We start from the raw sequence: 12,875 nt of genomic DNA, 5'->3' as shown, positions 1-12,875 counted from the left end.
TGTGAGCCCCACCTTCTTGGAATGCCAGAGTGGGGAACAGCCCTGATAAGGGGTCAGCCCAGCCTCTTTTGGCTGGTTCTAGTTCTGTGTTATGGAATAAAATGGCAACTTGCAACCACTACAATTCTCTGTGTTTCAAGCAATTTCTTTCTATTCTCTGTAACTCCAAATGATATTACACCTGTGTTCAAGTTCCTCCTTTGGTACTGACACCCCACCTTGACCTCAGGCAAGTTTCTCTGTCCCTCAGTTCCCCAAGTGTAAAATGGGAATAATAGTATCTCACCTGGATGCTGAGAGGATTAATACACTGCTGGTCATGAAGTGCTCAGATTCCATGAATCCAAGGGGGAATGAGCAGTTGTTAACTAAATGGAAAAAGATTTCCTGGCAAAAATAAAATGGGGAATTTTTATGAGCAATTAGTATAATTAAGCTTCTGTATTTACACTCCACATTTGAGTTGGGCTTTAAATCCTTGCAGGTTCAAAATAACATGCTAGCTTGCCGGTGTTTATAGTTGATCATTGCTGCTATTCCTGAATATTTCAGTCAGAAGAATGAACAGGTCTGGCATTCATTCTCACCAGACTTTGTTACAACATTTGTCTCGCAGCTTTTAAAACAGCCGAAAAACATGTACAACTTATTTAAACAACACAAGAGAAATTAAGGCCGCTAGAACACATCATCAACAAATGAAGATGAAAAAGACTTGTTGGGATTTTATAAATCAGATTGTTGTGAAGCTCTTTTTAAAATTCTGCATACCGAATTCAGAGACACTTCGACACTTTATTCTAATGTAAGAAAACATCATCAGGGCAGCAAAAAAGCTTGTCACTGTCTAGTCACCTGCCAGCAAAGACTAAAAAGGCTGGAACTGCCTTACCGAGCAGGCACTAATTATTTCCGTATACACAGAGCTTTGGGATTTGTGTTAATTCTCAAGTCTGTCTTTAGTTCAGAAGAGTTCCAATATGTAAACTCAACAGAGCACAAATTATTTGACCACTCTTTCATAATCTGTCCCCACACTCACATGGCAATTATGTAAACTGATCCAAATACTTGCTTTGGAAACTGGAAGCCAATTAAAAATATAGATTTTCCCATGGTTAGCATCTGATAAGCCTAATTTAAATACACACATTTCTGATTATTTTCTTTATTTAATATTGCCTCCTGTCAGTGGTTGAGGGAATAGTACCTGTGGTGTTAAAGTAGGAGTATCCTACTGGAAATATTGTACTTAAGGCATGGGTTGCTAAGAATAACTTCAACAGTACCCACTTTATCGTAAGAGTACATCTCTAATGGTACATCTACACAGTAGCATTTTCTTCCAAAATACCATAGCGCGCATCTACACTACAAGCCTTTATTTGGAAATAATGTTGAGCTGGAGGACTTCTGATTCTGACTCATGATAGTCCTCATTTCATGCAGAGTAAGGGAAGTTGAAGGAAGAGTGCTCTTCCTTCGACTTCCTTCTGTGTAGACTGAGCCAAAAGCTGAATTAAGCTATTTTGACTTAAGCTACACAGTTGATGTAGCTGAATTTGCTTAGTTTAACTTGACTGTAGCCCTGCTATGTAGACATACCCTAAGAGTCATACTATGATGCTGTTTGTTTATTCATCACTTGCTAAAGCTACTTCTCATTTTGAAATTTTTTGATGGAAAATGGGCTAATTATTTTGAAAAATAGATCATCTTTAAGGTCGGTGCTAAACATTTTTAATCAGACTTTTCTCAAATATGTGAAACAGAATCAAGGTCAGTAGGCATTTTGGAGATACAAGGAAACATTATCACAGCCAAGGTCAGTACCCACTTAGCAGTAAGGTACAGATTTTAAAATGGTAACCACTTTATTTTTACGTGCTTTTTGTATAATTCAAATCTGCAGTGATGTGCTGGTGCAGATCCAGCTGTGTACCTGTAAATCAAGTAGTGTGATATCTAATCTGTGGAACTCCTTGCCAGAGAAGGTTGTGAAGACCAGGAGTTTAACACATTTCAAAAAAGAACTAGATAAATTCATGAAGGATAGATCCATCAATGGTTATTGTTCAGAATGGGCAGGGATTCTGTCTCTAGCCTTTGTGTGTCAGGGATGGGAATGGGTGATAGGGATTGGATCATTTGATGATTACTTGTTCTGTTCACTCTCTCTGGGGCACCTGGCATTGGCCAATGTCAGAAGACAGGATACTGGGCTAGTTGGACCTTTGGTCTGACCCAGTACAGCTGATCTTTTTGAACCCTCCTGTCCCCTCATTCCCCGCAGCCTGAAGGCTATTTGTGGGGGGCAGCCTTCAGGGGTCACCCCTTGCCTCAAGTCCAACCCCCTATGTGTCGTCATAGGTCATGTTTTCTAGATCGTTAATCATTTTTGTTGTTTTTCTCTGGACCTTCTCCAATTTCTCCACATCTTTCCTGAAATCTGGTGCCTAGAACTGGACACAATACTCCAGTTGAGGCCTGATCAGCTCAGGGTAGAGTGGAAGAATGACTTCTTGTTCATTGCTTATGACACTCCTGTTAATGCATCCCAGAATGATGTTTGTGTATATATTCAGAATCAAGTTCTGTTTAAAAATATTATTTTATGTACAGAATTCAAGATTTGTGATGATTAACCTTTTCAGCACCAGAGCAGAAGCATTGCCTAGCCCTTGTGAGTTAGGAGGGCAAATTACTTCCATAATACCATGTACTAAAATTTTTTGGCACTTTTTTGAAGCCAGGTTAACATGGTAGAGTGGAGTTAAAATCACCCCTGAGGAGTTTTGTTATTTTTTGGTTTCCCAGGTACATTATATTTACTCAAAAATTGCAGGCTTCTTTATCCAAGGCACTCATAAAGCTTTCTGCAATTTGGGATAATGATGACAATACATTCTGCAAAGCAGTTTGATTTGATAATGACAGCTCCATACAGTGTGAAAATGAAGTGGCAGCAAAGATGCCAATAAAGTATATTTTAGACCTCTCTGATGGAGAAATGTTTACTTCATTTTAATAACAACAATTTTTACAGCTATGCATGAACGTTCCATGGAAGCAATAGTCCCAATAAATGTTTTTTCTTCACCTGCTTTTCTCCCACTTACCTTGGGGAAAGCTAACAGCAGTTTGTTTTCTTTTTCCTCAAAACCAGCAAAAAGGGAAGAAGAATGCCTCTACGGATCTTGCACAGCCACCAAGCGACACTTTGTTACCATGGCGCCAGCACCAGAACGCTAACGGGCTGAGAAGGCAAAAGAGAGACTGGGTCATCCCCCCAGTCAACGTGCCAGAAAACTCAAGAGGGCCCTTCCCTCAGCAGCTGGTTAGGGTAAGTGCAACTATTGAAATAATACTAATAAAAAGGTGCTTGGTCTGGTGTAATAACAGGTGCACTCCAGTCTGTAGCATGAGAGGTCCTGATTCAATTGCAACCCCATTTTTCTCCGTTCTTGGGCCAAGGTCTATCCAAGAGGTATTCAGGTGATCTGAAGCAAATAGTCCAAGTCTTCCCTCCCCTCAAATCCAACACAGCAGGAGTTTAATCAGCTCCTTCTAGCTAATCCTGGGGGAGAGGTTGGCTCAGCTCGCCAAAATGGCAGGTTGCCAGCCCTCTCAACCAGATAACGACTGCAGGTGTGAAGCCAGGAATGGTGACTCCTAAATATGAAAGGGTGTTAGAACCTGAGAATCTTTTCTCAACTATCAGTCAGGATGCAGATATACATTTGCCTGCCTGACAAGGGTATTGATGTACGAAGCTATATGAAATCCTTCATTAACTAGCTCCTACACTACATGTTGCTTATTTCTTTCCTTTCTTTGATAGTCATAGAAATCAGTTCCTAGCCCCATGGTAGATTATGTTGACATTTGACTGACTAAAAAATAGGACTACAGGATGCATTTGATTTGTGTTGATAAATGTAGCAAAATTACAAACTCATGTGATTGTTTGTTTGTTTGTTTTATGAGCCAGGATTTTGGTCTCTGGAAAGGAAGACTCACTGACTGATATTTTATAATTCTTCCTTTTGAAGAAAATTGTGACATAATTGCAGAATTTAAGATCTAATTTTAAAAAAAGCAGTGGTGTGTAATTTACATCCCTTGTCAGGAAATTCACCCCGCTCTTCTTGAAACAATGCTTGCGGAGCCCTTTCCTGGATTAAAATGAATTGCTGTCATTACCTGTTCCTCACTGATTAGCTGATACTTTGCATGATACTTGGAAAGAACAAGTAGTTTGCTAAATCCCATAAAAGTATCAGGAAACTTGGTAAGTCATATAATGTCTGAAAGAAGCGCATTTGCAATCCACCAAATATCGGGTGCCGTTGTGTTATTGGTACAATATTGCAGGGATGATTTCAGTCACGATATTATTGGCATTCAAATATTTTTAATGCCTGATTTTGTTTTTAACAAAACTGCCTGGAATGCACTGTGCCAGCTCCGCCAGCCCTCAGAGCAGCCTGGTGCTTGCCAGCAATTTAAAGGGCCCGGGCAATTGCCCCTTTTGCCCCTCCCCCCCCAGTTGGCAGGCCTGCTTGGCATGCAGAATCTGGCCACCGTCTGTCCCTTTAATGTAATGTCATATAATATTGATTGTAATTCCAGTTACTCAAATGAATTAAAGGGAGGAAAAACTCAATAACTTAAACTCCACTAAGCAAAATGAATAGTTTGGGTTACTGCTGAATGCCTGTCAGTATTTGAGTGCTATGCAGCAAGCAAGTTAATTGCCAAAAGAGGTCCCCCTCACCCATTGACTTCATTATGAGTTTTGGCTGAAGAGGCTTTGGCTCCCGTTTATTAAACCTTGGCATATGATAGTGTTATCAGATTACCACGGCAAATGTATCTGTTAACTATGGCTAATATCACCTCACATATTTGTTCTTTCTGTCTGGAGATAAGACTGTAGAACTCCAGAATGTGAAGTCGTGTTCACAAATAGGGAAGACAATTGTAATCTTTTACATACATAAGGAGTAGATTTTCATACCTTAAAGAAACGCCAGCCTTGGGGGAAAAAACAGCTAGATACTGAAAATATATTCTTAAATTGTTAAAGAAATAAATCCCCCGAGGGCTTCAAGATCTGCGGTGCAGACAATAGTATAAAAATAAAACTAAAATAAATGAAATCAAAATTTGGACATGGAGAGGAGGAAAGGTTTTAAAATACTGTGATTTTTGTTTCTGCTGCAGGAAGTACAGAAGGAATTACAATGGAGGGAAAAGTCACAGCCTTGCACAAATACCATATGCTTGATTGAACATGAGAATGCCTGATGTTTCCAGCTTGTGTGTTTGATATTTGATGGGGGTTGGCCTTTTCTGCAACATATAGGCTCTTGACCCGTTTGATAGTCCCTATGAGTGGGGGTAGAATGAAGTGTGTGCTAGCATATGTTAAAGGTTCAGCAGTTAGACCCTGCCCTTTAATTGGCAAGAATAGGAGAACTATGTTTCCAGAGACCAGAACTGTGTGCTTAGTTCAATCCACATTATATTTAGATTGCCACAAGACATTCGGCAGCTTAATAGAGCTAGGTGAACAGTTCTGGTCTGATTTCAAACACTCCTGAGGAGTGGGTGTTGGATTTTTCTGTTCCCTTCTGTTCATACACTAGAGCAGAAAGAGCACATGAAGAAACAGAGCACTGAATCCAAGGTGTGAAAAAGTGGTGTGTGTGTCACAGAATGGCATCCATTTTGTAAGCCTTTCAAAACTAATAGTAGTTCCTAGACCAAGGGTGGGCAAAAGGGCCTCTGCAAGCCTGATCCAGCCTGCCAAGCAAGTTGATCCAGCCTGCAGAGGCCCTGCTGCTCCCTCTGCCCCTAGGCCAATCAGGGCTTGGGGGTGGAGGGGAAGCACGCAAAATCTCTTCCCGCCCTGCAAGGAGTGCAGCACTTAGAAGTTCTGTGCACTCCTGGGCAGGGTGGGAGGAGACTTCACGTGCTCCCCCTGCCCCTAAGCCCTGATTGGCCTGGAGGCGGGGGAGGGGGGGGTGCCATGAAGTCTCCTCCCACCCTGCAAAAGGGGTTCAGCACTTAAAGGCAACCACCAGCTGCTGCTCAACTGGTGGTTGACTCTGAGCACCATGCTCCTTTGCAAGGCGAGGGCAGGGCTTGCTCCCCCTCCTCCAGGCCCTGATTGACCTGGGGGCAGCAGGGGGAAGCACGTGAAATCTCCTCCCACCGCCAGGAGCAGGGGTACCTAGAGGGAACAGCCAGCTGTTCTCTCTGGGGGGGGGGTAAAGACTTTGTGTGCTCCTCTACCCCCAGACCAATCAGGGTCTGTGGGTGCAGAAGCACAGAAGTGTCCTAACCCCACCCTTTTCGCCTGAGGCCCCACCCCTTCTGGGGCAGCCCATGGCCACGTCAAAAATTTCTGAAGTAGCCCCCTGGTCAGAAATTATTGCCCACCCCTTTCGTATACCTTGCACTTCCCCTTGGTTGAGAGAGCACTGTCTGAGCTTACATTTTAGATGCAAACATAACTAATGAAAAGTGGTCCATCCATTGTGATGTCTATGAGTAGTGTTGTATAACCAAGATGAGGTATCGAATGATAGGAAAACCTGAACATTAGAAAAGATCAAATCTACTAAATGTACATTTTTCCCCACTGCTTGCTGGATTCTGTTTGCATTTTTATAGGCCAGACTAATTTGAAATGCATAGGCAAATCATTCACGTCCCCTCCTACTCCTGCTTGCTATTGTGAAGGGGAAAATTCCATTTTATGGAAGTTGATTAGTTACTTGTAAGTATTTTTAGCAAGGCTGTGCCTGAATGAAGCTTAAATTATAGCAAAGGTGAATGCAGCTTGATGGAGCCACGTAGGCCTGCATGTTGAGCTACTTGTTCAGTTGGGGGATCAGCTGTTATTCTGTGCTCGTTAAAACTTTTTGTTCTGACAAAATGAAAAAAATCAAATCAAATCAGCTGTCCACCCCAAAACTTCTACAGTGTTAATCTTGAAGAGGGTTGGAGGGGGGAGTGGAATTCTTTCTGGTAACTACATTTTTGTTTTTCATTCAAAGGAATATTATGTCTGTTTATATGTCAACCATTAGGAGTTTGAATGTCTTTAGGTCGAGAGGAGTACAAAAAAAAAAAAGAGAGAGAAAGAAAGAAAGAACAAATGTCTGATGTAAGAAAACATTAGCAGTACAGAAGCAAATTGTAGGCCAGATCCTTAGCTGTCATAAATCCGCATAGCTCATTGATCTGATCCTGTGTGAATGTGGGAATAAAATTCACAAATATTAAGGCTAGTCCATCATAACTATTGCATCATAGCCATGGAATTTCCAACAGGTCCTTCCTGCAAAGAAGGGAATCATCCTTCCAGTCTATGTAAGCGAAACCTATTGAATCCAAAAACTGGGGTTGGAAGTAGAGAATATCTGTTGGAAAGCATCCAATCTCAATTTAAAAACTCCAGATGATGAATTATGAATTTATCACATCTTTTGGTAATCTGTTCTAGTTGTTAAATACAGTCATTGTTTAAACTGGATCTTGATTGTTTCCAATTTCAGCTTCTAGCCATTGTGTCATACTGTTCTTCAATTTGGAATCTCCATCCCTAGAGGTTTTTAAGTCTCGGCTTGACAAAGCCCTGGCTGGGTTGATTTAGTTGGGACTGGTCCTTGGGCAGGGGGCTGGACTTGATGACCTCCTGAGGTCTCTTCCAGCTCTATGGCTGTGTCTACATTGCACCCCTTTTCCAGAAAAGGGATGCAGATTAGAAACTTCGGAATTGCAAATGCTGCAGCACCCCCAACACCTGTAGTTCCAGCACCTGTGGCTATTTTCTTCACAAAATCCAGGCCTTATTCATTGTATATATTAGGTAAAGAATGAGGCATTGCTGCCCAGTGAAATGGCATGGAGACCAGAACACGCCATCCTCAGAGGCTTCACTTATTGCATTGTGTGTCACGAAATAGGATGGCCTTTGTAGCACCCAGCCTCATTTTCTGTAGAAAGTGTTTGGTGTATAGTTGTGATGGGCAATAATTTTTGATGGAGGGTCACTCAAATATTTTGGAAAGTGTTCAAAGGCCGCACTTTTCTATGCGGGAGGTGCAGGGTTTAGGATGGAGGTTGGGTGCAGAAGGGGGCACAGAGTAAGGAACTGAGGTGCAGGACATGGTGTAAGCTCTGAGAGGGAGTTTAGGTGGAGGAGGGGGTTGTGACCTGGGTCAGGGGATTGGGGTGTAGGGTCAGGCAGGTAGTATGGGTGCAGGAGAGGATTCTGGCTCAGGAGGGGAATATGAGGGGATACAGAGTCTGGGAGGGAGTTGTGACCTGGGGCAGGGAGGTACAGAGGATTTAGATAGTGACCTGGGGGAGGGAGTTGGGGTAAGGGAGGGGCAAAAGTTCTAGAAGTAAGATTTGGCTGAGAGGTGATTACCTATGTGTCTTCCAGACAGCAGCCGTGTAGCACTCCCAAGAAAGGCTGGGCTCCCTGCCTGCTGCAGTTCTAGACCGCTTGAAAATGCAGGCTGTTCCCGCCATGTGGCTCTCAGCTCCAGGAGAGGGGAGAGGCTTGTGCTGCCCCTGTCCTCCACGCCAATCTCTCAGCTCCTATTGGCTAGTTGTTTCCAGCCAATAGGAGCTGAGAACTAGGCTGGGGGCAGGAGATCACACGAAACCACCCCTTGCCTCCAGAGCAGAGAAGCACATGGAGCAACTCTGAGTTTAAAACTGGAACAGCTGTGTGCCTAAGGCTCCTGGCAGAGTGTCCGTGGGCCAGCGCCAGTGGCTTGGCAGGGCGGATCTGGCCCACGAGGCATATCTTGCCTACCCCTGGTGTATAATGAGTTAGGTTTGAGGGTTTCGAGAAGCTGACTGATCTTGTGTTTAATGTGCTGAATGAAGACTCATGAGATTTGGATTGTAGACCTGCCGCTACTTCCTGTGACACCTACCATGGGTCACCAAAGCTTGTTTAAGTTGCTGAATATGGATTTAGGAGCATGTTTAAAAGAAAAAACGTTATTAACATATATCAGCATTCTACAGAATTATTAGTAACTGTTTAAAATAATCTGTACTATTACCTTGAAAAGCACATTTATGTTTGGTCAGCCTGTAATCATTTGGTTCCTTTTTTTTTTTTTTTTTTTTTTTTTTTTTTTTTTTTTTTGTCGATGCTTATTTATGAAAATCTTGGCTTTAATCTCTGTGCCTTGTTTCCATCTCTGTAATAGGGATAATGCGTCTCTCTCACACAGGGCTGCTGTGAGGATCTATTCATTAGTGTTTGTGAGGGGCTTGGATGCTATGGCAATGAAAGCCCCAGCAATACCTGTACAGAAAAATAGTTCCCTGTTCTGAACAGTATGTGTATGATGTGCAGTAAATGAGGCATGGGGCCACATGCTGAACAATGAGGGGAAAATATTAACAGTTGCCTCGTTCCTTGAGTGCTATCTCTTTGTGCAGTGAATGAGGCCATTGGGAGGAAAAATAGTATGTGACTGTATAATAAAAGACTGTCTCATAATGTATGCACACAAGAGGGTAAAATTAAGCTGCCCTTTCCTGGGATTCTGAACAACATCCACTGTAGACATGTTAAAGCTCAGCTTTGTGCTCCCTTGATCCTGCTGCTTCAGTTTGCCAGCTCAGCCCCCTTGTTTCGGGGGCAATACCTGCTGAAAAGAGCCCCAAGAGGCCACAAATGCATTTGTGTGGCAGAGAGGTCTCCTGACCTCCCCCTTATTTTTATCGGCTATATACTCTCAGCAGAGTGGGTAATGTCAGAGTTTCTGTGTCATGTCAAGGCTACCTCAGCAACGGCCTGTCCTGGGATGATTTTCCATGATATAAGATCCTGATTTTAGGCTTTAGAGTCTCGAGGCAGAACTGGCGGCTCTCTCATGTAAATTCCTTAGAGTGATAAGAACTTGACTTGATTTTATCACTGAGTTATGACATTGAATGGCTGAGGAGAAAGCAGGGCCATTTCCACACCAGGCCTACACACAGGCTGGCCGGACATTAAAGGAAGCTTGTGCTGCACCTGCCAAAAGTGGCATGCAATGAGCAGGCCCCAGCAGAGAAAGCAAAGCCTGTCTCTCTTCCTCGGCCGGGGCCACAAGTGCCCCTCCTCTGCCAGAGGAGTTTAGGGGCCAGCCTAGTTCTATCCCCGCTTCCCCGCCTGCTTGCTCTATGGCAGAGATGGGGGACCTTTTTTGAGTTGAGGGCTGCTGAAAAATCAGTCTGGGGCAGCACAAAATTGAGCAGCAATACCCCCTTCCCCCCTATACACACCTTATTGAGGCACATTTCCATCACATACCAGAGCGTAGGAGGGCCTGGGCTAGTATATTTTGTGGGCTCCCTTAGGCTCTGAGGTGGCACCAAAAATGAGGGGTTCAGTGTGTGAGAGGGCTGCCGGGAAGAGGGCTTCAGGTGTGGGGTCTGGGCAAGAGTGAGGGTGTTGGAGCAGGTAGGGGATTGTTGGATCAGGGAGAGTGGTAAGGTACAGGAGCAGAGTGAGAGTGGTGGGTCTGGGCAGGGGGGCTTGCAGGAGTGGAGTGGGGGTGAAGGTCTGGGCCGGGGGTACAGGAGTTGGCTGGGGTTGGAAGGTTGGGAGGGAGGTATGGTTCAGGAGTGAGCTGAGTGTGGGAGGTCTGGGCAGGAGGGGAGTGCAGGAGCAGGGTGGGGGACCAGGATCTGGGCGATGGGGGAGGGGCACTGGCCTGTGCTGCTCCTATTGACTGCAGCTTCAGCCAATCAGAGCGGTGGGGTCAAAGCCTCCCGGCAGCACTTTGCTGCACTGCTGTTTCCCCAGCTGGGGAGAGGGAGAGCAGCAGTGGGCAGAGCCACTTTCTCCTCCTACCAGACTGAGCCCCTGGGTCAGATCTGGCTCAGCTTGCCTGACTCTGGCCCACGACGCTTGGGGCTCCCTCTCTCCACAGCGGGGAGCTGGTGCTGCCACTCCAGCCCCACAGCATGGGGGTGCAGGGCTGGCCCTTTGGTTCCTCATGCTGGGGCAGGGGGAGGGGAGCCAACGCCTCTGAGACTGGATCCAGGCAAGCCAGGGCTGGATGCAGCTCTTGGGCCATAGGTTCTCCCTGCCTGCTCCAGGGAAAGCCACAGCAGCATCTCTTGATTGAAAGACTCTTTTGATATGCCCCATGCAGGCTTCAGGGCCAAGTAACCCCACCCCAGAACCTGCATCAAAAGCATCTTTCAATCAAGAGACACTTTTCAGCACAGCTACTGCAGCAGTGACCAGGGCCCCCAGACTCTTTTAAATTACTACGCCCTGGACAATTGCACCCTTTACCTCCCCTCTTTGGTGGTCCTGGCATAGGGTTTATTCCCAAGGAGCGCCAGCAGGCATCTTCCTGAGTCAGAATGTCTCTGCTGCGACCGTTGTGACAGCTGTGTGGAGCTTACCTGTTTGCTGATCAGGGCTCTGCCTTCCTAGCACTATCCAGCCCAAAGTCTGCATAGCTAAAGAGTAATAGCAGAAGGATTTCTGTTTTGTTCAGCACAGGCAGGTGTAGCCCTAATCTCAGTTGGGGTGTGAGATTGTATCGTGCGCGTTTTGTTACCAGCATAGGAGTCACCATACCCTAGCGGAATCAAGTGAGAGAAATGATTCAACATATAGCTCTTGTTTTATGACATATCCATTCAATACTTCTTATTAGGAAAACAAAAAGCAAAAAGAAGAAAGTAGGTTCCTAAATACGCACCATAATATATATTCATACAACTGCAGTGTGTCCCTTCATTTGCATTCCCCTCAGAGTACAAAGACTAGATGTCATTTTCAATTTCCTGTCACTTCACAGAAGTATCAGGCCTGATTCTCAGCGGGAGCAAAGCAGCATAGCTTCATGGATATCAGTGGAGCTACATCCATTTACACCGCTTGGGAATCAGAATCTAGGCCAAAGAAAACAGAAGCCCAGTGCTCAGTGGGCATTCCATGTACATACACGCAGTAGTAGAGATTGAAAAGTGCAACTACAGCATAAATGCTCCATTTGAAATTCTCTTACAACAGCATTCAAGCCTATACTGTAATTATACGTATTGTATTTCCTTGTATTCAGACCTTTGGGGAATTTATATTGTCCTTGCTAACGCCAGAGGGACTGGAAGTAACAGTCATTTAATGATTCAGCTGTCTTGGGCTCTATGATTTAATCAATCATATGAAAGAAATTTTTAGACCCTTTGTGTTTAGAGTTCTCTTGTCTGAGCAGAAAATGTTCCCTTTTTGAATTGCTTTAATAGCTGTATTTATGCAGCTGAAAGTTCCTTAAGAAATGAAAGTAAAATCAAATTGCTGAGAATGCCTAGATAATTTATCAGAGAATATTCAATTAGAATATATTAATATTTTAGATTTCCATCATTAATTTAATATTCAGAGATTTAATTTAGTCATTGAATTGCTGTAGTGCCGTGCGTGGGTAAGTTGTTAGGCTGAGTGCTTAAAACACCTGCCACAAATGGGTGACTCTCAGTTTGGATTCCCAAGAACACAAATGCTTTTCCACTGATACAAGTCTTGCAGCAGAAACCTAGACACTAAATCTTTCCAGAGCCCTGAATTTTCCATAATAGCAGAAGGGAATAACAGAATCCTCAAGGAGAAATACATGCAAAATTGTACTTATTTGTGCACCGAAGTTCAGTCTGGTAAAAAGTAAATGAGGTACGGTTTCAAATTTGACTATGTATTATTGAAGACATTCATTTTACCTATTACTATTATTTATATTAAGATAACGCCTAGCAACCCTACTTTCAGATTGGGACTCCGTGTTCTGGGCACTATACAGACAGATTGGGAAAGAAGAGAGTCATTGCCC

At 44.0% G+C, this 12,875-nt stretch overlaps 1 protein-coding gene across 1 annotated transcript in view; it reads left to right on the top strand.

Moving 5' to 3' along the window:
• CDH4 (cadherin 4) overlaps positions 1-12,875 on the top strand; it is an 821,769-nt gene that overhangs the window by 525,277 nt on the left and 283,617 nt on the right. The window contains exon 4 of the mRNA XM_075901106.2: positions 3,167-3,343. Coding sequence (XP_075757221.2) covers positions 3,167-3,343 — 177 coding nt within the window. The remainder of the gene's footprint in view (positions 1-3,166; positions 3,344-12,875) is intronic.

The sequence above is a fragment of the Pelodiscus sinensis genome, chromosome 17, assembly GCF_052426305.1.
Source record: "Pelodiscus sinensis isolate ZL-2025 chromosome 17, ASM5242630v1, whole genome shotgun sequence".
Lineage (NCBI taxonomy): Eukaryota > Metazoa > Chordata > Testudines > Trionychidae > Pelodiscus > Pelodiscus sinensis.
The sequence above is the reverse complement of the archived record's forward strand: the minus strand, read 5'-3'. Positions and strand labels throughout refer to the sequence as shown.